This window comes from Natrix helvetica (assembly GCF_964273705.1).
Source record: "Natrix helvetica genome assembly, chromosome: 1".
NCBI lineage: Eukaryota > Metazoa > Chordata > Lepidosauria > Squamata > Natricidae > Natrix > Natrix helvetica.
This window is the reverse complement of record NC_138548.1, coordinates 327,450,494-327,475,646: the sequence shown is the minus strand read 5'-3', so window position 1 is coordinate 327,475,646 and position 25,153 is coordinate 327,450,494. Positions and strand designations below refer to the sequence as shown.

The 25,153-nt window shown below is 41.5% G+C and overlaps 1 protein-coding gene across 1 annotated transcript; it reads left to right on the top strand.

Moving 5' to 3' along the window:
• Positions 1–21,697: 21,697 nt before the first annotated feature.
• On the top strand, positions 21,698–24,753 carry GPR27 (G protein-coupled receptor 27). Its single transcript, XM_081945035.1, has one exon. It carries the CDS (start codon positions 22,747–22,749, stop codon positions 23,902–23,904), a length of 1,158 nt encoding a protein of 385 aa, XP_081801161.1. The 5' UTR covers positions 21,698–22,746; the 3' UTR covers positions 23,905–24,753.
• Positions 24,754–25,153: the final 400 nt, after the last annotated feature.

Below are 25,153 nucleotides of genomic sequence, written 5' to 3'. Positions count from 1 at the left end.
AACTTATGACCGGTTATTTATTGACCTTTTGAAGTTATGAATGACCTCTCTGGCGGTATTTATGACTGGATTCGAAGTTCCAACAGCATCCCCCACTGTTGCATGACTGCCCTTCGGGCTCTCAGCAAGCGAGCCACTTTTCTGGCTGTATGCAGCACAATAGCTGTGGTGGAGCAGAGGTTAGAATGCAGTATTGCAGGCTAATTCTGCTGACTGTCAGGAGTTCAATCCTCACTGACTCAATGTTGACTCAGCCTTCCATCCTTCCAAAGTTGGATAAAATGAGGATCCAGATCATTGGGGGCAATATGCTGACTCTGTAAACCGTTTAGAGAAGGCTGTAACGCACTATGAAGCAGTATATAAGTCCAAGTGCTATTGCTAGAACTGCGGTGGAGTGCAGTACTACAGGCTACTTATGCTGATCACAAGGCTGCCAGCAGTTTGGCAGATCAAATCTCACCAAGCTCAAGGTTGACTCAGACTTCCATCCTTCCAAGGTCAGTAAAAGGAGGCCACAGAGTGTTGGGGGCAATAGGCTGACTCTGTGAACCGCTTAGAGAGGGCTGTAAAGCACTGTGAAGTGGTATATAAGTCTAAGTGCTATTGCTATCCTACAGTGCATTTTACAATGGTTTTGCTGAAAACTGGCATTTACTTCCAGATTTTGGCAATACTTGACCATAAACCATTGGTTTGCTTAACAACTGCAGAAGCTGCTTTATGACTTACTGTATTTGTTTAATTACTGCTGCAAAAAAAGTTGTAAAATCAGGTTGATCATGGGTGACCTTTTTACGACCATTGTAAAACATAAATGTGGGATGGGGAGATTCCCTTACTGTGTTCACCCGAGGACTATGTTTTTTCGTGTGTGTGTGTGCATTATGAGGTTCGTTCTCTGATCCTGTTGGTTGGTTTCTGAACATTTCATTACCAGGCTAGGTAACATCTTCAGCAGAATTTAGGGAATGTTAATGTCGGTATTCCTCTGCTTATAAGGGCTTTGTGTGGTCAGTAGGGGTCATGATGGGAGAGTCACATCAGATAAGAGTCTTGCCGCATATTATATTTACAACAAACCGGGAGCAATTCAAAGGTTATGGAAGGATGAGAAGAACAATGAGCAATAGTACTGTTGCTATGAAAACATCCTAAAAGGGGCGGCAGATGGTGGAATGGATTGAAGCATCTGCAACCTTCCAGATGTGCTCCCACATTGGCTGGGGATCTGCAGCATCACTACCTATTTTGGGAATACATTATGATATTGTTATCTAATGGCTATGAAATTAGCATAATTAACCGTGAATGTAGCATATTAGAATGGCTATTAGCTTGCATCTATTAGAAGCAAGTTTATTCTTCGGTAATTGGAATTTGATTTTATAATTGATTTCAGAATGGAAAAATAGCTATTCTGTCTTATATTGATTTGCCCTTGCATTCTGTACCTCCCCCTTAAACAGAAATGCAGAAAACATTTTACATGTTTTGATTACTGAAATTAACTAAGGAATTTTAAGGCATAGCTCTGCCTGCCTGCCTGCCTGCCTGCCTACCTACCTACCTACCTACCTACCTACCTCTACCTACTATTTTCCAGATTGTCACTGGTCTGTGTTCTGGCTTTGAATTAAGCTCTTGTAACTTTGTCACATATGCCTTATCACTGTGAAGAGGGTTCACATTCAATCTCTCTGCATTCATTATTTATGTTCATATGATGCAACACAGCACTACTCATACATGTTTTAGCTTGGTTTAATGTATTATCCATATCTTATGTAAATGCAGAAAACTGGACTAATTCTATAAAACAGTAAGTATAGCCAGCAAAAGCTAATAATAGTATCTTCATCAGTCAGGGAAAAAGAATTATATAATGGAGAAACAGTAGGAGAGGACAAATATTTGGTAAGTCCTGAGTTACTTTCTTGTCAATTTGACATTTCTTTGAGGATTTATTACAATACTTGGTAAATGGCAGTATTTAGCCAATACTGGATGAGGCTTTATTATACTTAGATGAGTGACAACACGGAAATACTAGGGTTAATAGATATTTTTTTAAAAAAACTGCAGAAGACAATGGCAAACCAAAAATATTTGTGCATGCCCATGAAGTGATTAGAACTTGGTTCAGACTGGAAGGAAGCCTTATCTTTACCGAGCTAAATTTGGCTGATCTTGGAAAAGTAACTATATAAACATGTCCATGAAGTCACCAGGAATCAAATTCAACTGAGTTTTTCAATTTACAATACAACATTGGGAGGAAAATAAGATAAAATTTAACAATGTAATAGTAAATTTAAAACAATTAAAATGAATAATACGGCTTAATAATTGTATCTTTTTAACTCTTGCCATCCGGAGTCACAATGTTTTGTGTTAAGTTATAAATCCAGTTAATTAATAAATAAATTTAGCAGAACTTAAAATGTATGAGACCACCAAAAGTTATGCTTGTGTTTTTCAGATTTTGCAATAATCAGATTGAAGAATGTTCCTTAAGGATTTTAATCTGTACTAAAAATGTAATATGTAATATTACAAGCATAATATGTAAAGAATCACTGATATTTATATTTAGCTAGTATTTTGAGAAAGATTTTTTCTCACTCCTTGTGCTTTTCAAAGCAGAATGTATTCTAATAATTAAAATTTTGCTACAAGGAATGCTCTTCAAATTGGTTGTGATCTTTTCTTGATTCAATCTTCAGCCTATCTTCCTTTTTTGAGTTTCTCTGGTAAGTGACTGCTATATTGCCAGATTCGTTTCTACTCTTATGCTATCTTCAGAGAGGCTTTAGAATCAGTCACAGGGGACTCTGTACATTTTTTGAGAAATACAGGATAATTGGAGGATGAGATGAGCAACTTCAGCCTAGTTGTTAAGGCAAAGATGGATTCGTCTTTCTGTTTTGTGGCCTGGGATTGCATTTGGCAGGAAAGAACAGAGAGCGTGTGGCTGAAAAAGAACATTCAGCTCTGCTTTACAGCTTTTGGCTCTTGGGATTTAAAAAAAAAACATGCCTGAAACTTCATCGAACTATGTTTTATTTATTTTTAATGAGAATCTGACTTTAGGAGGATGTGCAAACCATAAAAAGAGGGGTGGGAGTGGGGAGAGGTTATGCTTTAGCCCATGGGTCCTCAAACTATGGTAGTCTAGGTCCGCCTAGGACCACAAAGTTGCCCCGCCCACATCGCCCTGCCCACCCTTCAGTCAAGCACAGGACTTAGCTTCAGGCACCCCACAACCTGGAACTGAAAGGTAACGCCAACAATTTTGGTCTGCAGAATGCTTCTGGAGGTGGGGGGTGAAAAACGGGGCATACAGACACCCCAGGAGGCCAAAAACTGTGCAAAACTGGCCCATTTTTGGCCAAACAATTTTCGCCTGCTTTTGGCCTGCAGAATTCTTCTGGAGGTGGGGTGTGTGTGTGTGTGAAAAATGGGATGCACAGATGCCCCAGGAGATCAAAAAATGGCCCGTTTTTCACCTCTCCCGCCTCCAGAAGATAGAGAGACAGACACAGGAAGAGAGAGACAAAGAGAGAGAGAGAGAAGGAGAGAGAAAGAAAGAAATAGAGGCAGAAAGATTTCTCAAGCTCCTTGGGGCTGAGAAGAATTGCTGCAAAATTGAGTTTCCTGAAGTGGACCACTAGATCCCTAAAAAACTGAAAAAACAATCTAGTAAAAAGAAAATGCAACAAAAGAGCAACATGGAAACAAAAGCAAATAAAACACCGCCATGAGCAAAACAAAGTTTAATGTGTGTGCATTGTTCAATGGACTGTTAAATTGGCCACATCCACCTAGTCACATGACCTAGCCATGCCCACCCAGTTACATGACTGCCTAGCCATACCCACCTAGCTAGTCCGGGGCCCTGATAGTCTGAGTTGGCCCTGTTTAAAAAGTTTGAGGACTCCTGCTTTAGCCCTTCCCACTTTCCTTTTTCCCGCCATCACCATTGCAATACACGTTCTGCTGGCTGACTAGAAGGATATTGATGGGAGAAAACGTCCTCCCAGCCTCTCTTCCAGATGGCCAGATTGTTCACAAGTGCTCGTCTCAAATCCGCTTCCTGTGAAGTTGAAAAGACTGAGGGAAAGAAATGAAATAAAAGTGCCCAGTGGGCAGATTTGAAAAATTGAAACTGCCCTCTTAACAATCTCTTATTTGGGCTGACGATTTAAGCTGAGTATTTCCCCAAAACAAACAAACTACATCTGAATCAGGAATTTTTGATTCAAAGGAACTGTTACTTGGGTAAATGTAGATTAATATCCAATGAGCCAAGGTTGTTTTTTTATTTTCAATGCGCTGGTCAAGGTCTTGCTTTTACATGTGACTACTTAAAACAACTCAAGAATGTTTACTTTCTCTTTCTCCCTTTTTTAGAATTATGTTATTTATTCCTCTGGGGTTGTTCTCTTGCCAAAGGAGAAGAGGGGGCTAAATTCCCTAGACACAAATCTCATGCTGTACAGCTAGGAAGTGGCTACAGAGAATATACAGTATTTCATTTTGATCAGTTGCATTTTTCTGTTACTTACTGCAAGGCATGGGCTCTTTACCTCACAGGCCAGGGTTATGCAGGAGAATCCCAAATAAAGGCACAACTGCAATTGTTTATTTTCCAGGAGGATGTTTATTTCTGGAAAATAAGTAATCACAGCAGTATTGCTAAGCAGCTACGTAAGATTGTGTTAGACTGTGGCAGGAGTCTGCAACCTTAAACACTCAAAGAGCCATTTGTATCCATTTCCCACAGAAAAGAAAACACTGGGAGCCACAAAACGTTGAGTTGGCCACCCCCACCCAGTCACATGACACCCCCCCAGCCACACCTACCCAGGTTTTGTGGGTGTTTTATTTTCTGTGGGAAACCTCTCTCTCCCTCCCTCCCTCCCTCCCCCCTGGGGGAGGGAAGAAACCCCTGAACTGATGGGAATCTGATGTCCAGAGAGAGAGAACAGATGTGAAAGATCTGCTCTAAGAACCCTTAAAAAACCCCAACAACTGAGTGCATGTTTGTAAAGCAGTCCCCTTCCCAGCCATTATGCATCCATGTTCAAGAACAAGTTGCTGCAAGAATACGCCTTTGGGTATAAAGGACAGCTCTTCCCCATTGAATCTGTGTGTGTGTGTGTGTGTGTGTGTTTGCACAAGAACAGACAGAATAATGTAACTTGTCCAAGCAGGTGCAAATTCTGGGACAAATCAGGCACATGAACAATTCTTATGTTCCTTGCAAAGTCCAGTGGGCCAGGCACAGATAGAGACAGATCATTACACTCATTCAGTACTCTCTCTAGAATGAGCCAATGCATGAATGGAATGACAGGAGCCGCAGCATCTCCGAAGGGCAGGTCAACTAAGGAGCATGCTGGCAATTGCGGAGTTTTCCCCCTTCCATCCAAGGTGCGACCCCCGCCACAGGAGAAGGCTGGGAGAAACACGCATGTCTTGAATCTGCATGGTCTGGTGCTGCTGCCGCCGCCGCTGCTTCAGAACCCACTGAAGATGGCAGACTAGCAGCACACCGACCATCAGCGGGGAGATGGGGCATCACAGCAACTGACATCTGGGAGGCGAGAGCTAGCCACTGGAAGAAGCGCCCGCAAGACCCAGCAAGTACAGGGGTGCTTCGCTCCCACTCTGGAATATGGAGCGAATCTCCATCCCCCACCGTCGCCCTTACCTTCTCAGGCCAGGCGAGGAGTGACTGAGAGGGGAGGGCAAGGGGCGGGGCCAGCCAGTGGTGGGATCACCCGACAGTGAGCTGGAGCAGAAGGGTGAAAGAACATGCAGCTCTGGAGCCCTGGATTGTCAACATCCAGATAAGGGAATTCTGGGAGGTTTGACCCCTCCCCACTCTTTCATTCTGTGGTTTTTGGCCCTTCCACCAAAAATGCAGTTGGAAAGGCTTCGATGTAAGTTGTGACATATGTGTATTAATGCCTAATTGTTTGTTTGTGTTTGTATCCCACCTTTATTATTTTTGCAACGCAAGGTGGTAAACATATTCAACATATCTTCCTCCTCCTATTTTCCCCACAACAACAACCCTGGGAGGTGGGTTGGGCTGAGAGAGAATGACTGGCCCAAATTCATTGAATGGCTATCATAGCTAAAGCTGAACTTGAACTCACAGTCTCCTACTTTCTAGCCAGGTGCCTTAACCATGAAACCAAACTGGCTCTTGGAGGGTCAGCTGTTAGTAAGTCAATTTATGTTTTATTGATTGATTGCATCCTTTCCTGTGGAGGCTTATTGTTTTATGCATGCTGCATACTGCGTGTATTCATATGATTTTAGTTGCCATCTGAAAAGACTCAACTGGACCATTAACTTGAAGCAGAGCCAGCAAATGTCACATACTGGAATAAGCCTTTTCAGTTCAACGGGACGTATTTCTGAATAAAATTGCAACATAGATCAATATCTTTGTACCGCTTAGACGTCGGAAGGAGGCAATCAATACTTCTGCCCACTTCTGTGAATTCAGTTTTACTATTTCTGATTGAATCATCACGTTCACAGCTTCAATTCCGAAAGTGTCTAGGAGATTGTGCTGAAGGTTAAAAAAAAGAAAGAGTCCTTAAACACAAACAATCGGGTGATGGAAGGACCCCATTACAGGCCAATCTAATAAATGGAGTCTCATTCCTTCATGGAAGCATTTAGGGAAAAAGATTTAAGATCTTCAGTGAAAATGGACTGGCTAATAACAGAAGGCTGAAAGGTTTCTGCCCCAGTTTTCAAGATTTTGAATCTCTTAACTCCTAATTCTTGGCATTGAAGCTTGTGTAGGAAGTTAGCACTCACCCATCACCTAGGAAAATAAAATATTCTAGGAAATATTAAAAAGGTAGACTATTATATTTCTCTAAAGAAGAAACATGTTTCTAAAGACATAAACTCAAAGCCTCAGCTCCCTGCCCCAGCAGATACTTCGGTGCCAAGACAAAGGCTGGGCCACATCCACAAAATAAAAGACGTGGCCCTTAGGACATGATAGGATTAGCCCTCACTCAAGATCCAAACCAGGACAAAGCCATTAAGCCATAATAGGAATGGCCCAAAGCCCCTTCCTTGCATCATCAACCAGCAAGATTCAACCAGATCTGGGACTCAAGACAACTTATAAAGTTACCCCTACATGGCCCCATGGGAGTCTGACAACCAATCAGTGTACATTTCTGACACAGGAATAGGAAGCTCCAAGGCGGGGCCCAAAGAGGGTATAAATCTCTCCCTCTCTCACCCATGTGCTCTTTTTGCTCTCAAACTATGTGGTCCTGTCTGCCATTAAACCATCTTTCCAAGCAGTCTCCCATGTTTCCAGTGTCTTTCTTCCCACTTGGAACTGAATCCAGATGTGCATTTCTTCCAACACTTGTTAAAGAAACTTCGTGCGAATCTTGCTTTCTTGATCATTTGCATCAATCTTGCTAGACTAAGGACTTCACTGTAAGATACAACAACTCCACAGTTATTACTCCTGAAACATCAGAATCATTTTCATCAGGGGTCAGGAACCTTGGCCCTTTTATGGTTTGAGGACTTCCAACTCCCAGAATTCTTGAGCCACCTCAGTAATTCTGGAAGTTGAAGTCCACGAGTCATAGAAGGGCCAAGGTTCCCCACCTCTGATTTATAAATAGCCCTTGACTGTTGTCACATTCGCGCTGAGAACTCTGGATAACGGAATGGTACAAGTTGCCACAGTCAACTCACTAAAATCAATTGGCCATGGCCAACTTGCTGTGGCTAATTCACCTTGGCCAACACTCTGTGGGACCACTCGCCACGGCTAACTTGCCATGGGACAACTCACTGCAGGACAATTTAACAATTCAATTTACGTATTTAAAATAAATAAAAAATATTTTAATTACTGTCATTCCCATTTCATTCTGTCCCTCCTTTTGCATCCTTTCTTTAATGATTTTATTCCGTTTCCTTTAATGTAATTCTTGTCCCACAGTGAGTTGCCCCGTGGTGAATTGGCCGTGGAAAGTTGTCCCATGGAGAGTTAGTTGTGGTGAGTTGGCTGTGGCGAGTTGTCCAAGGCGAATTGCCATAGATCCCTGGATAAATTAATCACAGAAGTTAATGCCCTGGATTCCCATCTTTTCTACTTGCTTTATTCCGGGTAGAAAGGAGTGGCTTGGTTTCCACTTCCAGCTGTGGATTGCATTGCCTCTGAGACTCTTTTGGTAATGCTAGTTGTCCAGGGAAGCTTTTAACTTGTCTTCTGTCAGAATTCTTTTCTTGATATTATATTACCTAAAAGGGTAAAAATGATGAATAGCAATGTGATTGGCAAACAAAAAAACAGAAAAACCACACTCCAAAAGTATTTTATTTTTGTTTTTAATCTCTCTTTTAAGTATGTAGCCCTAGAAGCTGTTTCCTCTTGTAATGCAATATTTGCTCCCTTTGTAGCACTTTGTGGTTTGGATCATACAGAAGGTTAATAAACAGGGAACAGAGACAAAAGTTTGGGGGAAGACTTTCCTAGTTACTGTAATGGTTTCTATTCTAGTAACTGTTTACATTATTTTCTGCCTTGTTACCTGACCTCCAGATATATTGGGCTTCAACTTTCATTGTTTTTAGCCAGACGACGTGTGTGGAGGCCAACTAATGGCTGTATTATTTATTATTTCGGTTTCACTTTAATGTATAAAACATCAGCAAGAGAGTACAATATAAAAGGCACTAAGGATCAGGTAAGAACCACAGTCTAAGCTCACTAAGATATTTCACCCACGGCAGCTACTATTGAACTATACCAGAAAGGAAGCTTTTATATGTGGAAATCATAGTCAGGTAGACACATGGTTTCTATATACGGCAGATTTACTTATTGTCAATTCACTTAAGGGAATAATACCATTCCTCCAGCAGGAAAAATCATTGGGTTGATAAAACTAGTCCACAATTTTCTTTTTTATGGAATGAGTTGGGAATACAGAAAATACATGGCATTTCCTTATATAAAATTCATAAACATGCCTGGAAGATACAAATTTGTGATCCAAATCAAATAGAATAGAATAGAATCAGAGCTGGAAGGGACCTTGGAAGTCTTCTAGTCCAGCCTTCTGCTCAAGCAGGAGACATTATACTACTTTCAACTGTCCAGTCTCTTCTTAAAAACTTCCAGTTCTGAAAGCAAAGCATTTCACTGACTCTTTTCACTGTCAGGAAATTTCTCCTTATTTCTAGGTTGAATGTCTCATAAATTTCCATCCATAGAACAAAATGTATGTAAGTATAAAAGCATTCACCATGGTTATGAAGGCAGAATTATGTGTGTCAGTGCATGTGCATGCACATGTGTTCTACAAAAGCATGTTTTAGGCTTCCTGTTTAAGAAAGATCGGCTTCTTAAAGCTTCTTAATGCTTGTTGCTATGGAAACAGTGAGTTTTACTGATAATATACATAAATGGGGTGCAGTATGCTACCATGTGATAGATTATTTCTATTGCATAAGTTAATGATAAAAAGATTTACATGCAGTACTTCCCATATATTGGCAAAAGATAAAACCAATTTTCTCAGTCCTAGTGTACTACATCAGATTTCAAGAATGGGAGGAAAAAGATCTTACCTCTTGCCGTGCTGCTGGTGTTCGGATGCCCTGCCTCCCACCGGCCAGCTGGTCTTCGGGTCTCTGCTGTGCGTGTGCACATGTCCACATGTGCATGTCCATCCATGCATGCATCACACATGACCATTCATGTGTGCATTCACACATGACCATGCATGCGTGCATTCACACATGTCCACACGTTCACACACACCTTTCACTTTGAGCATGCACATGCACAGTTTGGGAAGGCGGTATCTAAAAGGGTCACCATCACTGCTATAATGGATTTCTCAGAGAAACCAGGGATGATGATCTCTCTCTGCCTTGATGAGGTATAATTTCCCAGATTTGTAGCTGAATATAATACGTTGTATGGAACTAGTTACCTATTAGCATTGTAGTGTTTCAGAAACTGTGGCCTAAGAATATATTGTGGCCTATTTATAATATTAATTACATGGATATCTGCTTTTCCTCCTAGAGCAAAAGAAGGCGATTGTGCAAGTAGTCCTGGACTTGCAACCATTGATTTGATGACCAAAGTTACAGCAACACTGACCTATGACTATTTTTCACACTTAAACAATTGGTGCAGCATAGTCACATGATCAAAATTCAGACACTTGACAACTGGCTCATAATTATTCTAACTGCACTGAAAAAAACGGAAGTCACTTTTTTTTCTTTTTTACTTCTTCATTTTTCTCCTTTCTTTTAAATTGTCTAAACTTTTGTATTTGTATTTTAACTTATAATAAACTTTAATAAGAACATTTTTTTTAAAAAAACCTGAAGTTATCAAGATGGTTTCCCTTCAGTAGTTTTAATTTTTAGTAAATTTCCTGGAATGTAATCTTTTCCATGGATTTTACTGGAAAATAGTGCCAACATTCTTTCTTGCTTCACTCCTAACCATACAACATGCTACTTTGCATTCTCCATCAAAACAGTAACTATGCTTTGGATCAGCTAGTTTAACTGTTATGCTATATGTTGAAAGTAACTCAAAACATCTGGAGAACCTGTGTCAGCATTAATCAACTTTTGGTAAATACTGCCAGATGACCTGAATGTAAAATGACAGTGGTTTTCTGTGCCAAACGTATGGATCGTTTCTTTTTTTTTAAATTCAATATATCTAATTCAAGTAAAATGTTCATTGTAAACTTTAAAGTTCCTATTGGCTACAAGCCAATATATTGGAAGGAAATAAACTGATTAGCATTACAGCCTCTCAAAATGATCTCAGCATTTGAATTTTTCCTGTCTTGGCAGAAGAGATAAATTACTGTATACTCATCACATTGTTGATATATATATATGTGTGTAATTGCTGAACAAAACCCTGGGGTGAAAGCCATTCTAGTTTTGATACTTTAATTTATAAAGTAAATCCAAGAATTTATATCCTGCTGGTTTTATTTTATAATCCTCAAGATTTTAAAGAAAGGTAACAGAGTTCATCAGGATCGCATTTCAAGCATTTTGCTATTTTGTATTAATCACCTCCCTGTTCTTGCATTAAAATATCATAGTAATTTAATAGTTTGCTAGAAAATTGTGTTCCAATATACCTATTGTATTTTTACTGTAGCCTGCTGGTCCTGTTTTTGATATTTTCACAAATAGGGGGCATACAAGGATTTATATAATTAGGGCATATTTATTCATTGTTATGAATTTAATTATCAGTAGGCAGCGATCACAATCTATTTAATCAGAACTATCTCCAGATTTTACTTGCTATTTAACAAAATACCTAAACCCTTAAAAGGTGGTGTATGAAATGTATCTTCCATGCTGTAATAACCCATGATCAAAATCCTGCTAAACAGATTATACCACTCTGCCTTTATGGGAACCATGTTTTCTTTGCTGGATCCAATCTGGGTCGGTCACTGAGGTTTATTCTTCTGAGCTTTTGGACTCGTGCTGGAGCCTATTCTCAGGAAAATTCTCTCTACTGGAACGAGACTGACACAGATAGGATCCTGCCACATTCTGAGATACGTATATTTGTCTTCATGTTTCATATCCTTAACTGGAATTAGCCAATGGGCCAGGACATAATGTCATCTGAAATGCTTAATCCAACAATGTTGGCTTGTTTGCTAAAACCAGGAGGTGTGGCCTTAGGTCTCCTGCCAACTGAATTGCATTGTGGTTAAATTTTAAGAAGGTAAATTCAGGTAGTGAATTCAGGTACTGCTATTATCTGAAACACTTCCCTACCAAGACTGAAAGTACTACGTTCTCGTCCCGTGCCCCCCGAGATGATTAATATACACTTGGCTCCTCTACTCAATACTGCTAGGTTTGTCTTTGTAGGCTCAATTTTTAGATTCTCCTTTTCTCCTCAAGCATACCAATATGCACAGCTCCACCAAGAAAAGAAAAATTTAGAACATGGACGAGAGCATCAACTGACCATTAGAGGGAGCTTTAACATTTTATGAATGTAAGCTTCCTTGCTTGCTATGGCTTCCATCAAAAATGCACATTGCTTGAAACAATTGTAAATCAGATTTCAGAATAGTAGACCACAAGCCCTAAAATTGCTATCTACTTTATTTGACGGTTAAATAGCCTAAAAACAACTGTTATTACATGTATGCTTATTTCACCCCAATACATTTTGCAAATGTGAAACTGAATTTTGAGAAATGTCCAAGAAAGGACTTGGCCAAACTCTTATCATATTTTATGCAGGAATCCCCATTTGAGTCCCACCCAGACCATGCCTTTTTTCTTCCTTGCTTGCCAAAAAGGCTAACCAATTCCATTCTGCTCCACCTGTCTTATTTATAAGTACTGTTGTCTAGCAGTTAAATGCTGCCAGAGCTGATGTATTCAATAGTCCTTGAATGTAATCTGTACTGCAGTTCCTTAACTTTTAAGTGTTTGATATACAAAGGTCCTGTCTTATCAGTCTAGGAGTGCTTTGTCTCCTATTTAACCTTTTTAACTCAATATGCTAAGGACATATTGAGTTACATATGCAAAGTAAGTGCTTCATCTTGCCTTCAAACTAGGGCGATTACTGCTTTACTTTTCTATCAAATTACAATGTCTCTCTTTTTAAAAAAAACCCAAGGCAAAGGAAAATAAAATCTACACTTTTGTGAAAAAGTACTTTTTATCTGACTTCCTGAACACATCCATCTCTGTGAATGAATGAAATGAAGAGTCATTTCAGCTCTACTTATCTCCTTGCTCATTCCCTTTTATGTATAACACTAATTTTGAAGGTTCTCATTTATTTCATGAAGAGTAATCAAATATGTTTTCCAATGTGAGAAATACACATTTCCCCCCTCATTTAAAGGGAGAACTAGAGAAAATTATGCTTTATTTAAGTCTCACAAACTTTGACTTCCACATCTCGGTAATCACCTTGTAGATTTCAGAGGTTGATCAATTATGCCTGCTAAAAAAATTCTGAAGAGTTGTATCAAAAAGCCCATGATGCTCTTTGCCTGGAAAAGGTTACAGCACCATTTCTAAGATTTTAGAGCTCTATCAATCCATAATCAGAGTCATAATTTGAAACTACAATTTTTTGTAATACTATGCATCTTCCCAATAGTAGCTTTCTTGTCAAAATTGTCCTCACAAACATATCATCAAATTGTACAAGATTTACAAAGAATCTAAGTGCAACATCCAGAAATCTGGAGAGGGCATTCTTTCTAAAAATTAGTGTTCATGATTGTGTCATCAAAAAAGCACTGGATAGATAAAATTGGGATTTGTGGGAGAAGAAGCAAGAACTCATATTTGTGTTAAATTTTCTGAAAAGCACATAGATAAAGATCCAGGTTGGTGGAAGAATATTATAGAGGCAGATGAGTCAAAAGTAGCACATTTCAAGGGACATGATGGGTATTATTACATTTGGCAGAAACAGTGCTTTGAATACTGCAAGAACTTCATATCAATTGTCAAGCACGAAGGTGATAATGTCATGGATTGGGAATATTTCGCTGCTTCAAGACTCTGTTAACTTGCCATCATTGAAGGAACCATAAATTCTGCCTTGTATCAGAGAATGTCACATTTTCCTGTGAAAATATCAGTTTATTTGTACATCACCGGAGGCTGAATCCGAAGCAGCTCAGACAGTGGACAGTGATCTCAATTATCTAAGAGAATGAAGAGCAACAAATGTGAAGTTTTCCAACAATTAACCTGAAATCCAGACCTTAATCCCACTGAAATATTATGGCAGGACCTGAAGCAAATAGTTCATGCTAGATAGAAACCTCATGCCTGTTGCAAAACTGAAGCAGTTGGCCATGAAGGAATGGGCCAACATTTGTTTACAGCAATTTCAGAAACCAATGACCCATTTAGAGAAAGCACTTGGTTGCAGTTATTGTAGCCAAAGATGGTACAGACAGTTATGGAATCGAAGAGGTCAATTACTTTTTCACAGTGTGATATGTATTTTATTGATGTACTTGTTAAACAGATTTCTACGGGCACAGAACTCAAATTAGTGACTCCAATGTTGCATGTTGAATCACACTGTTCATGAAATGAAATTTTTTTTGATGCTTATTTATATTCTTTTTATATATCAGGAGGACCTGCAGTATATAACACAAAACAGTAAAATTGCAGAAATGCAGAAACTTTGAAAGAGAACAAATTTTATTTTCATCAAATGATAAGTAGATCTATATTTTAAGAGTGCTGGTCATCTTTTATTTATTTATATGGAGACTCACCATACCTTAACAGTATATTAGAGACTAAAACATATGAAGAACGGTTGCAGGAACTGGGTATGTTTAGCTTAAGAGAAAGAAGGACTAGGGGAGACATGATAGCATTGTTCCAATATCTCAGGGGTTGCCACAAAGAAGAGGGAGTCAAACTATTCTCCAAGGCACCTGAGGGTAGAACAAGAAGCAATGGGTGGAAACTAATCAAGGAGAGAAGCAACTTAGAACTGAGGAGAAACTCCCTGACAGTTAGAACAATTAATCAGTGGAACAGCTTGCCTCCAGAAGTTGTGAATGCCCCAACACTGGAAGTCTTTAAGAAGATGTTGGATAGCCATTTGTCTGGAACGGTATAGGGTTTCCTGCCTAGGCAGGGGGTTGGACTAGAAGACCTCCAAGGTCCCTTCCAACTCTACTATTGTATTGTATTGTATATCAGATAGACCTAGGGCAGAGGTGTCAAAGTAGTGGCTCACTGGTTGGATGCATCATGCACAGGCCACTCTCATACCAGCTCCGCGAATGGGAGAAAAAAAAAATCAGCAAATGTCATGTGACGGTAACATGACATGGCAAGATTGACATCTGTGACCTAGCGGAAAGAATGCAAAAATCTATTTCCCTACTATATACTTAAATACAGCAGTAAGATGTTTCTAGTCTAGTGTTCTACATATGTATAAGGTAATGAAGCACTTACTTAATTACAAGATATAAAATGTTCACCTCCGGAGGGGATTTTTTTTTTAAAAAAGCAACAACTTGAATCAAATAATAGCTTTAGAGCAAAGAAATGGTGATCTTCGGAATGCTAATTACAACTGGATTGAGAAGTTTACAGTGTCTTAGTATCTCCCCAAGCTCATTAGCTTCACTGTGTTGCTTTTAGGAACACAGGCCAGTGGTTTTTAAAGCTGTTAAAATAAGCATGTAGAAAGTGCCTGTGGGTTATTCACAATTTAAGAAAATTGTTGAAGGAGAGTAGCAATGAAAGAACAGGATTCAAGAGCAGGTTAATAAATAACCAGTTTTTTAGATATACAAACTAAGATGCAATAACCTGAAAAAAAATGATGATCCAAATACATTCAAAGGTAAAACTGGCTGTATAGTGAATTAATATGCAGCTCCTGCATTGTTACCTGAGGACGAACCATTTAAATGATCCATCCATAAACACAATTTAGTGAAATAATCTCTATCTTAAACCACAATAGGAGAATTGATTTAGAAATGAAAGAGTTTACCAGTACAATTCAACATTATTCAAATTACCTAGCTCCTTCTAATAGTTCGGCCAATTAATACTTTGAGTTACAAACATGATGCCAGAATTTTGCTTAATCTTAATTGATGATGTTCTGAGATGAACTAATTCTGAATTGAAAACATCTAGAATTTATTCTGGTTTTGGAACATGACTTTCCTAATATTAAACAAATATAATTAATCACCAGCTAAATATTAGTTGTGTGACTGAAATACTGAAAATGGCTTATTCAACAGATCATTTGTAATGGAATAGTACTTTGAAACTGGAAGAATATCCCTCTCCTATTCTTTTTAAAGTTGCCTAATTACTATGCATTTTTTTCTTTAATAGAATGATGATTCTACTTTATATTTGTTGTCTTGTGAACCTACTTCTTCATGGTAATAAATCTAAAATAAATAAAATCAGAAAACCTTTGAAATAAAAGCTAAAATGATCTTTCAATACTCATCTCCATTAATTTATTTATTTAAAACATTTATATAGCTGCCATCTTATAAAGGTTGTCCTTGACTTACAACCACAATTGAGCCTAAAATTTCTGTTGCTAAGCGAGACAGTTGTTAAAGTGAATTTCATCCCATTTTACACTTTTCTTGCCACAGTTGTTAAGTGAATCACTGCAGTTGATAATAACATGGCTGTCCTTAAGGAAACGCTGCTATGTATGTACAAGATAAGCTATAAACAGAAAAGTTCAGACTTAGAAGATGGTTAAGCATGAATAGTATATTATTTTAATCAATAATGTAGCATGATTTTCATTCTGTGTGCGAAATGACTACAAAATCTTGCTGGTACAGTGACTGGGATCTTGTCTGACAGAAACCTTATGTATCATATTTCCAACTATGAATAAAGGCAATTTGGAGTTTCAAAGTATGTCCTGACTGAGTGTAAACAGTGACAGAGAAGGGAGAAGGCTGCTAGAGGGTTAGCAACAAGAGGCTTCTTCTAACAACCCCCATATTATACTATACACATTAATAAATAGGTCTTGCAGGGGGAAAAAACCGCCAAAGTAATAATGAACTTGTAAAACAATTTTCATTTACGAGAATATTCCTGGTTCACACATACCAGTGGTGGGTTGCAGGTGGTATGTCCCAGTATGGGCATACTGGAGTCTGCCCAGAGCACCGGGTACCATTCTGGTACTGTGCTCTGGAGGGCCCACCCGCCCGCCCGTGCTCTGGAGGGCCCACCCGCCCATCTACACTCCTTATCTGCCTTTAAACTCTTTGGCACTACCACGCATGTGCACGGCGCATACAACACCTGTGCAATGCTCTGCCAAGCAGCTGGAGCATCGTGGACGCTCACGGAGGTGTCGCTGGACGGTAAGACATATGCGTGTGCTGTGCGCCCACTGCACACATTCATGTGGCAGATGCCGGGCTCCATAGCAACTGTACCAGTTGCAACGGGATCCGGAACCCACCACTGACACATACCGTATTTTTCGGAGTATAAGATGCACCTTTCCCCCCCACTAAAAGAGCGTGGAAATGTTGGTGGGTCTTATACACCGAATACAGCCATGTTTGGCCTCCTGAAGCTCCATCCCTGTATTCCATTTTTGCGAAAAACAGACCATTTTTTTGCAAAAACGGGGGTGTTTTTGTCTTCCCCCAGCCTCCAGCAGCACTCTGCAGGCTTCAGCAGGGCTGGGGAAAGGCAAAAACACCTCCATTTTTGCAAAAAAACTCCCGTTTTCCACAAAAACTGGGGCTTTTTTGCCTTCCTCCAGCCCTGCTGAAGCCTGCAGAGTACTCCTGGGGGCCGGAGAGGACAAAACCTTTTTTCTTACTTACCAGTTCAAAATCTTGGTGCGTCTTATACACCGGTGCATCTTATAGTCAGAAAAAAATGGTAAGTCTAATAAGCATTCTTCGAAATAGAAATGGGAAGGATAATTGGGATACATGCTTTCCGGCCCAGGTCTATACTGACTTGTATCCGGGTTGGTTTTTTTTAAAAAAAATTGAATTACTGCAATTATTTTTTTAAACAAACCTGTTCTCCTATGGGGCCGCCATCTTTCTTTTCAGTTCTGCGCACTTCTAATTGCACAAATTTAATTTTTTTCCTTTTTAAAATGTTTTGCACATGCAGTAATACTGGGAGCAACCCACCCCTGGCCTGTTTTTACCTCTGACCCCACCCCAAATATAGTGAATGAATCCTGTCTCTTCAACACAAACACTCTAAAACATGAAATGTCTTTTTGTACAAGTGTGTATTCCAATGTATTTTGGAAAACTACTAACATTTTAAAAACCTTTTTCTCACTTGGCTTTTCCAAAAGTTAGAATCCTGTTCTGTGGAAGTGTCCTGTTAAACAGATAAATGTTCTTATGTTTCTGTACTAGATAGCACTTCTAAGGCCTTGAGTCCTGCCTTAAAGATTAAAAGATATATCAAGAAACTCCTTTTATATTCCATGTAATTCAGTATTTGTTATTGGGAAAGGGAAATGTTTCGCCAAGATTTTAGGTAAAGAATCCTTCAGCCCAACTTATAAGCATGAGGAACTTGGATCTTTGTTATACAAGGATGTGTGCTGTCAATGAACTGTGGCCTTTCTTTTGCAACGATATTTATAACATAAGGAGCCATGGTAAAATCTGCTTCGAGTTAAGCTCGACTCTTAAGAGACTTTCTCTCACCCTGCTTTGGTTTCTATAATAAACCATAGGAACCAGCTCTTCAACCATATTTCAAAAGGATTGCTGAAATTCTGCCTCTGTGCAGCTTTGAAGCAATACAATTTGTGCAGTGATGGGATTCAACCAGTGTAACAACTGGTTTGCTGCGCGCGCGTGCATTCTGTTTGAAAACAGCACTAAATTTTACCTTTTCTGCAGCTCTGGTGAGTAAAACAACTGAGACGCACAGATCACCTGGGCTTCAAACAAAGGAAATATAGGATGGAATAGAGCAGGGGCAGGTGGGTGGGGCTAACTGATCACAGGAACTACCGGTTTGCCCGAACCAGTCCGAACCGGCTGAATCCCGTGCCTGAATTTGTGGCACTAGTTAAGAGAGTAAAATTTCTATATAGGTAGCCCTTAACCACAACTGAGCCCAGCCTTTCTGTTGCTAAGCCAGACATTTGTTAAGTGAATTTTACCCTATTTTATGTCCTTCCTTGACACAGTTGTTAAGTGAATCACTGCAGTTGTTAAACTAGTAATATGTTTTTTAAGTGAATCTTGCTTCCCCATTGACTTGCCAGAAGGTTGAAAAATGTGATCGCATGAACCCGGGACATTGCAACCATCATAAATATGAATCAATTGCCAAGTGTATGGATTTTGATCATGTGACCACAGGCATGCTGCAATGGCCACACATGTGAAAAGTAGCAATAGCACTTAGACTTATATATTGCTTCACAGTTCTTTACAGCCCTCTCTATGCGGTTTACAGAGTCATATCTCACCTTTTTCAGTGCCATTGTAACTTTGAGTGGTCAACTAAATGAATTGTTGTCAGTTGAGACTACCTGCAGTTTGGTCAGTCATAGATGAAAATACCTTAGTTTTGTGTTAATCTTGCCCATTTTAATTAAGTTATAGCAATTTTACTAATTACACAGTATAAGATTTGATAAGTCAAGTCTGAAGTCTTTCAGCAAATAAAACAAAAGATATAGGAACAGCAAAATATGCTTTGGCTCCTTATTATTGTTTATTTTTTGCACAAGCCTCTTTTAATGTATATGACACTTCATGCAAATTTAAGAAAATAATAAATGTATTAGCCTTCAAGGGGTTACCTGTTTGTTGATTTCGGCTTGTAGGAAGTTAGCACCCATCCCTTTCCTAGAAAAATGAAATATTTTAGGAAATATTAAAAGGACAGAATATTTCCCCCAAAAGGGAGGCAGAAACTCATCCCCCCAACCTTTGTCAATGGACCATTAAGGCCTGAGCCAGTCTATTCTACATAACAAAGATCTACCTCCTTCAGGCAGAGCCATAATAGGAATCCCAAAGCCCGTTCATTACATCATCACCCAGCTCAGGACCCAGGGCAGCCTATAGAGTTGCCCCTGCATGGCCCCATGGGAGTCTGATAACAGATCAGAATACAAGCTCAAATTCAAAAGCCCAGAGAGGGCATAAAACCCGGGCACTCTCAGCATCTCTTCCCCCCTCCCCTGCAGGACCTCAAACCATGTGGTCCTGTCCATCATCAATAAACCTTCTTTGCAAGCAACTTCCATGAATCCAGTGTCCTTTTCCCCACTTGGAACTGAACCCAGATGGACATTTCTTCCAACAGGCTGCAAAACACCAAATGTGACCACTTTTCTGGAACCTTTTAAAAAAGGGGAGCAGAAGTAGCTCATACTCCAAGCTGATGATAAAAGCATTGCAGCCCACTACATTTGGAGGGCACCAGAAATTTTATGTATAAAATTATCCTCTCCTCTTAAGCATATTTTGGGAGCACCCTCATACTACAGGTAGTCCTTGACTTACAACCATTCATTTAGTGGCCATTCAAAGTTACAATGGCACTGAAAAAAAGTGACTTACGATCGGTGACTTTCATGCTTATGACCATTGCAGCATCCCCATGTACATGATCTAAATTCAGATGCTTGGCAACTGGCATGTATTTATGACATTTGCACTGTCCTGGAGTCATGTGATCACCCATTTGTAACCTTCCCAGCCAGCTTCCAACAAGCAAAGTCACTGGGGGAAGCCAGATTCGCTTAATGACCACATAATTCATTTAACAACTACAGTGATTCGTTTAACAACTGTGGCAGGGAAGATAATAAAATGGGACAAAACGCACTTAACAATTGTCTTGCTTAGCAACAGAAATTTTGGGCTCAATTGCAGTGGTAAGGTGAAGACTACCTCTGTCAGCCTCTACTTTGCTTGCTTGCTATCGGCTGCCATAGTAATGGGGAGGGTGGGGGCTCGTGGTATTTGGGGGGGAATTACTAGGTACTGGAGGAGTTATCATGAAGGGAGTTTTGTTCTCACCATCTTCTATGCATGCTGATGGCTTGTGTTTGGGCTTGGTCAAGGTCAACCGTCTTTGCATACTAGCTGAATGAGGCCACTTGAAGATGCCCCACATGACACCTTTGGGAGTTGCAGATTGGACATTGGGTTGGGGTAACTGGGGAGAGGGTCTTGGGCAAATGTTTGATATGTACACGTTCGCTCTTTTTTGCTTCAGATCTTGCTTCACTTTAGCTGTTTTCATTTCATGTCCAGTAAAAGTACCCTTACGTAAATGGAGTTGGGGGTTTTCTTTCTTGGGTACTGAATGGGGCACGCCTGTATCTGTATCACGAGAAGTAAATTGACCAGCAACCAACCAACCTGGAGTCAGGCAGTGAATTCTTCAGTTAAGTGAGAGATATTAACCAGGAGAGATGGATTTGTGGCCGTTCAAACGTGGCTTCAACTATGAACCCAGCATTTTCCTTGTTTGTTTACTGCATTTACCGCTCATCTTTTCGCTAGCAGCTCAAGGCAGCTGAGAGTGGGAACTCAGCGAACTGCAAAGTGAGAGGAGGAGCCAACCAACCAGCTTAAAGAGAACAATTGTCCCGCCCCTTTCCTTCTGCAGCACGCTGATTGGCAAGTCATTTTTCATTCGCGTTGATGTTTGAGGGAAAGGGGGAATATGGCCAAGTCAGCGGAGGCTGTTTGATGCGGAATGAAGGATGAGCGAATAGCACTTTTTAAAAGGGCAAGTTGCCCGGGAACGAAAGGTCTCCCTGGGACCAACTGACCCAAGACCTTGGTGGTTTTGGGAAGGGAGGGACGGTGGAACTGATCCAGCCATGACATTTTAATGCAAACTTGCATGCGGTGGCATCCTTTGTGCAATGAAATCATCCCAATGACATCATGTTGGCATTGTTGTGGCTTCCTATGTGTGCTTTATTGTCAGGAACCTCGGTTTGTTTTCGAAGAGCAGCTGCGTCTTGCCACCCGCTGCACTGCCCTGATCTGTGGGGATGCTGATAGAATAGAATAGAATTCTTTAGTAGCCAAGTGTGTTTGGACACACAAGGAATTTGTCTTTGGTGCATATGCTCTCAGTACAATAGTGTACATATGCATATATATCTCAGTGTACAGTGTGCACCCAGTGATGGCTGGGTGGATGGATTTGGACAAGCAGGCAGGCAGAGCCTCCCATGAGTATCAACGGGGTAACGCGTTGTCTGACCGAAATCCGCAATGAAAGAAGCTTGCCGCTGACCGACACCCCCCCCCCGGTCCCTTTTTGCGCAGGCTCAGCCTCCCCCTCCCTCCATCATCCCCGGAGAAGCATGCCCACCGGAAGTGCAGCTGCAGCCACTAAGACAAGGTGGCTGCGCTCCAGGCTGAACCTGGGCTCCCCGCGCGCGAGACCTGCCGGGGCGTGCTCGCCCTTCGCCGGGGCGCCGTCCGGGAAGACCGCGGCCAGCAGCGGGAGGAGGAGGAGGCGGCGAGGACGCCAGCCTTTCCACAGAATCCGTCCCGGCCAAGAACGAGGCAGACGGTACCCACAAGAGGAAGGCGCAATGCTGGAGGAGCGGCGGCTGCAACCGCGCGCCCCTGTCCGGAGAAGGGAGACGCGCGGGAGTCGCTCCCCTTCCTCCAGCCTTGCCGGCCCGCTCCAGTCTCCGTTTTAAAGTTTCGGGATGGCCGCCCCTCGGATTAAGCGGGAGTCTCGCGTTCCAGCCGGGCTGCGGAGGAGAAGGGGAAACCCGCGGCGCGGAGGGTGCCGGAGAAGGCGGCTCCGCTGAAGCCAGCCTACCATGCCGGAATGGGGGGCGCCGGGCTTGCGCACAGCCTGAGCTCACCGCTGCTGCTGGGCGGGAGGACGGCGCTGAGGTTTGGGAGCGAGGCCGAGGAGGGGAAAGCGAGACGGGAAGGGGGCGGGGGGTGGGGATGTCGCTGAGGGGGACATGGGTGCCAGCAATGGGGGCTCCTGAGTGGGAGCCTGTCTCCTGGGCGGGAGAAGCCTGAAGAGGAGCCCGGCAAGGCGAGACGGCGGCGGCGGCCGTTGAAGAAGACGAAGCCGCCTCGTCCCCGCCCCTGCCATAGCTGTGCCTGAACGTCGGGAGAGAAGGGGGATTGTCGCCGGACCTGCTAGATGGCGAACTCCAGCGAGCTGGGAAGCAGCAGCAGCAGCAGCAGCCCCCACCTGCCCATCCCCGGCAGCCTCCTGGGCGCCTCTGGCCTGAAGCTGGCCTCCCTGGGCTTGATCCTTTGCCTCAGCCTTGCTGGCAATCTGCTCTTTGTTTGGCTCATCCTCAAGGACCGCCACTTGCACCGGGCCCCTTACTACTTGCTCCTGGACCTGTGCCTGGCGGATGGCTTGCGCTCCCTGGCCTGCTTCCCCTTTGTCATGCTTTCGGTGCACAGCGGGGCGGGCTTCTGGCCCCATGGGCTGCTCAGCTGCAAAGTGCTGGCTTTTCTGTCGGTGCTCTTCTGCTTCCATGCCGCCTTCCTGCTCTTCTGTGTGGGGGTGACGCGCTACATGGCCATTGCCCACCACCGCTTCTATGCTAAGCGCATGACCGGCTGGACCTGTTTGGCCGTGGTGTTCATGGTGTGGACGCTCTCCATGGCCATGGCCTTCCCCCCTATCTTTGACGTCGGCACTTACAAGTTCATCCGCGAAGAGGAGCAGTGCATCTTTGAGCACCGTTACGTCAAGGCCAATGACACCCTGGGCTTCATGCTCATGCTCGCCACGGTCATGGCGGCCACCCACCTGGTTTACGGCAAGCTCCTCTTCTTCATTCACAGCCATCGCAAAATGAAGCCGGCCCAATTGGTGCCCGCCATTAGCCAGAATTGGACTTTCCATGGGCCTGGAGCTACTGGTCAGGCAGCTGCTAACTGGACGGCTGGCTTTGGCCGGGGTCCTACCCCTCCTACCTTGGTGGGCATCCGACAAAATACTACTCATAGCCAGATCAAGAGACTGCTGGTCTTAGAGGAGTTCAAAACGGAGAAGAGGATTTGCAAGATGTTTTACATGATCACCCTCCTATTTTTGCTTCTCTGGTCTCCCTACATCGTGACTTGTTACTTACGTGTCTTCACCAAAGCCAGCACAATCCCTCAGATTTATTTGACCATCTCAGTCTGGATGACCTTTGCCCAGGCAGGAGTCAACCCCATCCTTTGTTTCATTTTCAACAAGGAGCTTAGAGTCTGTTTCAGAACTCACTTCTTTTGCTGCCAAAGCATCCAGAACACTCAAGGCACAATTCTGTGTGATCTGAAGAACTTGAGGATATAATTCATTTTTTTCCTTAAGAAAGAAGGGGAAAAAAAAGTTTAAAATGTCTATGCTTATTCTGGCATGTGCACTTGCTAATGATTATCTAAGCAAACCCCTTGGCCTCGCCAAACCAGTAGTTTAAAATAGGGTATTTATATTCAGTTTTGAGGGGGGGGGGTTTAGGGAATCTTTTATGTGTCTCTGGAGGGTAGGAAAACAAAAAAACAAGACAAAGTCCATTTCCCCCCCTCTTCTGAATTTCTACAGATAATTCCAACATGAATTAAAGGCCATAATTTTGTGTTAATTTTCTTCCCAATCTTGCCAATCTTTTGATAAAGGTTTAGCAATTTTATTCCTTAAGTAAAATTTGATAAAAGGTCAAGACAAAATTTTGTAGTAAAGTTATTTTTTGATGACTTCAGAATCTTGTAATATTTGTCTTTCAAGGGCAGTGGAGATGGAGAAACTGAATCTAGAAGTCACTTCTTTGTAGGGAGACTTGGGGCTAATTTTGTTTCAGTTCTTAAAGGTAACACCTGGCCTTGCCTGAAATAAGGAAACTGTCTTATCCTGATTATACTAGAATCATTAGGTCATTTCCTACTAACCTAATGAACATTGTGTCACCTGATCTGATGTAGAACTACTTTAAACTTTCTTGTTGTACTGTTTCTTTGATAGTGTTTCAGAAACTTAATGAAAATGGTAATTTTAAAAGAAAAAAATGATCAACTTTTAAAACTGTATCAGGTTTTTAAATTATACTGATTTTCATACTTGGCTTTATAAGTTCCTATCTACAAACTGGATAACACTTGTATGTCTCAACTGTTTTAATAAAACACTCTCCAGTTTTTGTACATACATGAATTTAAATGTCTGGGTATGCTTTGCTGCCTTCTCTTTAAATAAGCATGATTTGCTTATAGACCATTCAAACAACTTTTTTTTAAAATCACACCTTAGGTCACAGGTCATAGTATAGGGATGCCTAACTCGTGTCATCATGGGGGCATCACATGATATATGACTTTTTTCCCACTTCGCTAAATGACGAGGGCGTGGCCAGGGCGTGACCTATCTGGCCCGCGGGGTGTGAGTTTGATAGCCCTGCCATAGGACAATCCCTTATTTTAGAAAATTAAGTAGGATTAGACCTAGTTTGGACTAGGATGGGAAATAATCTAGAAAATCTCAGGGTATTGTCCACACTATGGAAGAAGGCAATGGTGGACTACTTCCTTATACTTGTCCAGGAAGTTAG

Excerpts from the sequence above, each read along its gene's own strand:
- GPR27 (XM_081945035.1), top strand. The coding sequence starts at position 22,747 with ATGGCGAACTCCAGCGAGCTGGGAAGCAGCAGCAGCAGCAGCAGCCCC.